Genomic DNA, 7,500 nt, shown 5'->3' on the forward strand with positions numbered 1-7,500 from the left:
CGTTCAAACATTTTTGCGTACATTTAGAGTCTTCCGAGTTACTCTTCGAGGCAATCCTCGAGGCAATCCTCTTTAAAGGTTGGTAGCCTGCATTGAACAGTTGAAATTTTTAAGAAAAATAGTCATATGAATTAATCAGTTTTTCTGAAACTTAACAAAGCGAACTTATATTGCGCTACAATCTCACAGAGTATTTAAGTGTTTATACCGGTAAATATTTCACTATGTAAACAATAAATCGATTTCAAGAGGATAGAGGAAATTCTATTTTTGTACAAGGCCCTCATTGAAATTATTGGCGACGAGACAATTCTAGGACCGACAATCTGATCAGTAATAATTAAGAAGGGTAATTACCGGTAATTATTATTGGAAGCAACTTATAGCACTGCAACCGGGATTTGGAACAGCCACCGTAAATTAGAAAAATGCTTGTCGTATCTTGTGAAACCAGTCAAACCTATCGCACATTTTAACGAAACATTTCCTATAGACGTACCACTTCTCTTTAGTCTGCGCAATACCGAAATGTTTGCCTAAATACGTTTTCCTATCCATTAACGACATTTTTAGGAACATTTCAGGAGAGTTTCAGGCCCTTTACCTTGCAAACATCAAGAGAACTTTGAACAGCTACACCTGATCTCGCTCAACTCCTCGTTTTGCTTACGTGGGCTCATACACCATCGCGTGACCGCCAAATCTGTTGGTTTGTATTTCTATAACCCTTACACAATAAAAATTCTGACAGAAAAGAAAGAAAACAACATTTTCATCCGCGTGTGACATGTTTACATTGAAGAGCCTGTATTCGTGGCTCGCGTTGCTATAGAAACTATGGAGAGGGAAACACAACTCAGTGAAGTCATGTACAAAGCCACTAGAAAATACCTAAAAATGTAATCTAGCCAAAAGACAATTGCAAGACCTTTTGTCATGTCCATGCGATCTCAGTAATTCAAAGGAAACAAACAAGGATGTTATTAGGACTTGCACATGGCAGTTGTTTCTTTGTCTGGGGGTAACAAGATAACGTCATGTGAAAATTCAGGATGGGATAATGGAAATACCAGGTGATTCGTAGATAAATATCATGGAAGTTAGGGTAGCCGGTAACCTCTAATTCAGCCCCTACTATTTAGCATTTCGTAAATTTCATCCCATTAAATTGACTCCGACGTGTGAATAAAACCTAATTGCAATATATGAAACCATTAACGGTCTATATCAAAAACGTGGCACCAATTCGTCTGAAGCAGATTTTAAAGAAGCCCGCAGAAGCTGATGTTCTACGTTTATAATTGAAAAAGCAAAGCGAGAGTTTTCATGCTTTTGGCCGGCATTTTAGATTTTGAGGCAAGCATCCGTACTGTTCCTCATTTTTTATATGCAGAGTACGAGAAAGAATATTTTCAACTAATAACGTTGTGTATATTAGGCTTGCTGGTTTAATATTATCACAGCAGTTCCCAGCAGAAGCTAAAAGCTTTCACAAAAGCAGTTGCAGGTCTTAATATATTTGATAGTGTTTTGAAGCGCGAAACAAACCAAAGTCATGGAGGGTTTTCCCTCAGAGGCAAAATGCAGCTGAGAAATTTCCAAACCTAAAATTGCCTCGGAGATAACATTAAATAACTGAAAGATCGATTTCTAAGCTCCACTTGCTTGTTGAATTTTTAGCGACTAACATGAATGTCGGGCTGCGAAATAGCAAGGCGCGAACAATATTACAAATACTTTTTTCCCTTTTTTTTTTTTTTTTTTTTTTTTTTTTTTTCGCCCGACCAGCAGGTTGCCAGTGTACTTTAAGCTTTGACAAAACAAAGTTATCCAATCTATCGATTTTTCGTTCACGAGCCAAAAGCAATACCTAACATAATAACTGAGGGCATTTTTTCTTAATTCCCAAGCAATTTTTATCAACTTATTTAGGTAAATATATTCTGTATGTCCATAAATGTTTCACCTCATTCGACGAAAAGGCACGACGGACTGACCATGTTTGAATAATAATAACGATGGTTTTTGTCCAACAATGCAGTTATCAAGGAGAGCAAATATCCACATAACAACAAAAGTTCTCAATGATATCAACAGCGGAATATCCAAAGGCTCTCTCAACAACCCACGAAAATAGTGGGTTAAATTTCTTAAATTAGTTTACTTGCAAGCAATCATTTCAAGTTGGGAAAGTGCCCGGAGGCTTGCCGTAAAACCAGCCATCCATTTGCAACACGCAACGGGATTCAACAGAGCACTTACAAATGTTCTCCCTCTTTTTAAACATGGCTGCATTTTTCAATGCATTTCTCTCGATTATGGTGAGTAACTCAGATGTTTTCGAGATCGTTTACAAACCCCTTCAGACTCGTACCTTTTTAGTAGAAAAAAGAACAGTGAATCGAATACCCACGATAATGCAATGATTTTTCTCTTAGATACATGCAAAAAAAAGTAAGAACAATCAATTTGAAAATAGGAAAATGGTGTCGAATACTGAGGTTTGGGTAAAGCGGGGTATTTTCTTCAAAGATTACTTCTGTCAGAGAATAATTCGCTAGCTGCCTCCAAGGTTTTTTCGACCTTAATGATAAAGTTAAAAGAGAAGTATTCAGAATTATATTTTTCTTAAATCATGGTTGTTGCGACTCACGAAAAATTTCAGTATACTAATCACAAGTTTATTGCAAGTCAACGTGATAAGAAGGGAATTTTTCTCAAGCAAGTCAAAAGGTCTTTTATTTTCTATCTGATGGACTGAATGTTTGCATGTTATCCTGTATCTTCGAAGGTTCACAATGTTGCTACAGTGATCTTCCAGACGTCCGGAAGGAAGCGGGTTTCGTCTTTAGGGTGGCTTTCTCGGACAAATTGGCGACAATCTCGTATTCATTTGAATTTTTCATTACCTTTCCGCTAAAGTAAAGCTCCAATAATGCCGATTTCATTTTATTGCACTTTTGCCATAATAAAAGGGTCTGGGATCATCGCAATGTGCTTAGAACAACACAAATTTATATTGACTTCGTGGATGCTGATTTTAGCTTCTAAAAATTATGATGCAATTAACACAAACTTTAAATTTCATGTTTGTTCCGATAGGTAACAACCGATATCGTAGCTGGCTATTCAGGTACGTCATTTTTATTAATGTATTTTGGCAATGGTATCCGACAGAGTAAATCAGGTTACAGAGTTGAAATACTTTGTTTTTTGTGACCGTGTAATCAAATTTCAGGGGCACCCAACGAGAATATAGTTCAAACCACTTAAACCTAGCATTGTAAAACGTATTTTAGTATTTAAAAGGCAGATATAGGCATATTTTTATCCCCTAAAAAGTTTTCATCTGTTCGGATTTCCCAGCTGAAAGTCTCTAGTGATCAGAAAATTATAGTGATCAAAACTTACCTTTTCGAAAATATCAGCCAGAAAAAAGGCTCCCGAACTGAAATTCTAGATAACCTTTTTAGGGTCAAAAGCCATTAAAAATGGGCAATTATACCATTTTTTAGATGTTCGAAAATCCTAGGACAGGCAGGCAAGCAAGAAGTTTTAAAAGAAATGTTCCGAAAATTCTAGATCTCAAATCGTCTTCCGAACAGATATTTTCCGAAAATTCACTTTGGGTGCCCCTGAAAATTTTCTGAACTGAGTTCACCAAATAGATGTAAACAAAATTACAAAGAACCATGTTTGACTAATATTAAGAGAAATGGTTTCTGAAGAAGCTGTTGTAAAATTTTAAAAAACCATCAAAGAAATAAAGAAATAGTGGGTGACATTATTCAGCGAGACCTTATGGAATTTTTACAGGGGATGTAACACAGACTACAGCTTTGAAACTAGCCATGCAGCTAACACTTAGAGCTACGCTGGTAGAACAGTTTCCTACCATTATCTGGAATCCCTTTCTAGCTTTTTAAAAATTGATTAACAAACACCAAGGACACCAATCTTATGATATTAACCGGAAACTTTTGAAGAATTAGAGACTGAAATGGTTTTTACAATGAACAGGAATCATTCCTGTTCATTGTAAAAACCATTTCATCCGAATCGACACTCGGGAAAGTGCGATCAAAAGAAAGTGGATGACTCAAGGTTTGAGTGTTTGGCTTGAATCAAACGAACGATATGAAGAATTCTTGTGTTATAAAATTAGTCTTTGGATAAGGAAATAGCAGGGTTTTCATTGGCTGAAGGACTTCCCCAATGGATGCAACATGTCGATTCACTGGCATCCTTTCCGATCCAACTTGTTTCATTGACTTGGTTACCATATTGCACTAATAATGAGTTTGATTTTCGTCTGTAACATCGCACAACATTTCCTTCATTCTCAAGCCAGAACGATACAACCTGCGCCTGCCGACTAAGATTTTATCTTCAAGGGCTCTTGGCAACGATAGACCAATTCGGCTAACTCAATGTTGTACCCAATTCAAATCTCTCGGGGTTAAGATTCTTTGTGTGTTGAATTTGCATGACAATGAAGCATTCACATTTAAATGATATGGAAATTCTTGGAACAAAACGTTTTGTTCCCAGAGGATTTGAATTGGGTACAACATTGAGTTAGCCGAATTGGTCTATTCTCTAAAATCAGATTGGGCGCTTCATTTTTACGAATACCGGAACAAACAACAGTTATGAATTTAACTCCGCACAGGGCTACAAAGAAATACCAGCACCAATCGAAAAGAATTGACACCGTTTAGCTCTAAACAAACATTTCAGACGCTCTAAGCGCATGATTGTGTGTTAAACTCCTCTCTAAACTATTTAATTCAAACCAAGTAAGCACTTGTGCCAAAATGGTTAGCTTTAATTTAGAGTTTAAAACTAAACAATACTAACAGCTTAATCTCATTGGTCTATCTAGTCTTTTTCTTTGATTTGTGTGAAAGCTTGACTGAAAGGGAATTATTATTTGCCGTTGTGGTCACGTTTTCCACAGCCGGAACATGAGTCATTTTACAAAGCAAAGGCACTGAGAAAGGGCTAATTTACAAACGTACACTCAAAAACAAGTAGAGCAATTGTTTTTCTGGTGGCATACACGCAGGAATCTATCTGCGATAAAGTTGCGTTGACTAACCTATGCACTCTAGAAAGATGCCTGATTATCAACAGCTTATGATACACGTCTTCTGGTGTACAAATACTGTCATCTGAAGTGTTTTTAAACCTTTGTTTTATAGGTCAAATGGGTTTAATACAACATTTAGTTTGTATTAAAGTTTATAGCAACTTATAATTCCGCATACAAAGTACATAAGCTTATCATAGGATTTTCGTGGTAAAAATCCTCAGTAATACAAAAATAAGCAGAGGACATGTCAGAACGCACTGCTAACATTTAAACAAGACATGCAATATCTCCTCCAGTGTTGAATCACGTAGACAAGCGGCGGCGAGGCGAACAACATTGTCATCATATTATATCAATGGGTCGAAGTTTTTTTTACTCTGATCCCTTGTCATAATATTTATCCACGGATTTCACTGAACGAAGGCAATTGGAAGGAGCTGATATTGTCGAGGTGTTGCTCCCTCGACCACGATTAACTACAAGGACTGACTCCAATATCGAGTTGTTCGTCTTCTACTCTTTGAGAACAGAGTGGGTTTTTCAACGTCTCACGGACTTCGTGAACTTTCAAGAGTTGCTAGGTGGTGTTCACGATTAGTCCTCCTTATTTGGAAAGACTAGAAAATTTAACCACTCAATCATATGGCACCACTTTAAAAATGTACTAAGTGCGTGAGTGTTTGGCCAGGGTTGGATCTCCCACCCCAACCCACAAACAAAACAACCCCACCCGCACCCCACACGAGCAAAGTCTAGTACTCTAACTGCGGCGTAAACGACGGTCCCCTTGTACTAGTCGTTTTTGTGTCGGCCTCATTCGGGACTCTTAAAAAACGACTACGCCTATGGCATCGACAACTGCATGAAATAATATCTTTAGTTAAAAGAGGATAACAATCGCGGTGCTTATTTTGGTGAATATTTTGTCGTTACCCTGTAAACGACGTGAAATCACCAAATTTGAGGTTTCAAGAGCATGCATACAAAGCATAGAAATGTGAACCTTTCAGTCTCTATTTTTCCCAAAGTTACTTTTATGATACATCGCCCACACTGTGCGATACAAACGCGATGGAAAAATCGCGAGGGTAAAGTTGACGTGTTCGTTCACGTCGCTTTCGTAGGTCGTTAAGATCTTATTCTCTACCACATGTGGGCAGAGACGAAGAAACACACCCACACGGAAATCATATTCTCTCTTTTCAATATAGCGAGTCATATACCACCCGAGGAATAAATAGCCTTTTCTTTATTTTCTAGGGAAAAAACCGTCACCAACACAAATTAAATGCGTTGGTTCACGAACTATATTGTTCTTTTTCACGGAAAATGAAATAAAGAAGATTCTAGGAATGACGTATGCCGATGCATGGCTCTTTGTTTAATTCGTATCTAGAAAGATTTTGTTTATTAAAATGCTAAGTGCCTTACGTAAAATCCCATTCGCCGTTCCTTTTTTAATCAGGCACTTTTTATCGTAGTAGGGCGTTTCAACACCATTTACTATAACCACTTAACTTTGACAATCTATTCAATTTTTTTTGACGATTGACCATTAGTGATTGAGCCAGTATCAGGAAACTTTATTGTATATTATGTTTAAATATGGTTTCCTAAAACTATAAAGAGAAGATAATTACAATCGGTTGAATCGCTGTGTTTTAAAAACTTGCATTTCCGTGCTTTTACGACTCTTATTAAGGAAGTCGTTCACACATGGTAGCCGAGCACCGTACCCGCGCGTGTTAACCGCGCGTGTGGCACTAGTGTGAACACGCCTTTTTGCAAATACCCTTCCAAACAACACACGCACAGTTCCGTAACAGTCACCTGGCACTGTGCCGAGGCACCAAGTGTGAAATCCTGGTCAAAAATATTCTCTCGTACCTCTGGATAGCTGTGAGTGTTTAGGGGGTTCTTAAATGAACAACATTTTCCTTTATTTTTTCCCGAGACAAATGATCTCCTTTATAAAATTCTCGAATCCTCTACGTGTTGACAAATTTGTTTTTCTTTGAAATGGTGGCTAATTAAACCGCCACTGTTATTTAATATTATTTCCTAGCCTTGAAAATAACATAACCATAGGGACAAAAGCTAAACAGTGTTTCTCCAAATCTAATTAAATTTATACTTTTCAATGAAAATTGACCTTTTTTGCGGAAATACTAGATTGATATCAGAAAGTAGCTTTGTTCAAGGCTACGGGAAGAAAAAAATGCATTCGCGTTAGACAAAAGTACTCCGTGATTAAAACGGCATGGCGCCTAGACAATTAAGTTTACACTGCAGGAAGAGAATTAGTCTTTTATACCATAATATGAGATTCAGGTCCGCCTTTGTTCACAACACCGCAAAAGTAATGACGCATTATTAACAAAACACTATGAAATCGCATTAAAGAG

General features: G+C 37.3%; 1 protein-coding gene across 2 annotated transcripts in view; it reads left to right on the forward strand.

Moving 5' to 3' along the window:
* Nucleotides 1–2,083: 2,083 nt before the first annotated feature.
* LOC137979576 (adhesion G protein-coupled receptor E2-like) overlaps nucleotides 2,084–7,500 on the forward strand; it is a 27,383-nt gene continuing 21,966 nt past the window's right edge. The window contains exons 1-2 of one of the 2 annotated variants that reach the window (XM_068826864.1): nucleotides 2,084–2,321; nucleotides 3,103–3,133. In XM_068826864.1, coding sequence (XP_068682965.1) covers nucleotides 2,265–2,321; nucleotides 3,103–3,133 — 88 coding nt within the window. In that variant the 5' untranslated portion in view covers nucleotides 2,084–2,264. Of the gene's footprint in view, nucleotides 2,322–3,102; nucleotides 3,134–7,483 lie in introns of those variants that run through there. The other variant, XM_068826862.1, reaches the window with a different exon arrangement.

This window comes from Montipora foliosa, chromosome 12, assembly GCF_036669935.1.
Source record: "Montipora foliosa isolate CH-2021 chromosome 12, ASM3666993v2, whole genome shotgun sequence".
Classification (NCBI taxonomy): Eukaryota; Metazoa; Cnidaria; class Anthozoa; order Scleractinia; family Acroporidae; genus Montipora; species Montipora foliosa.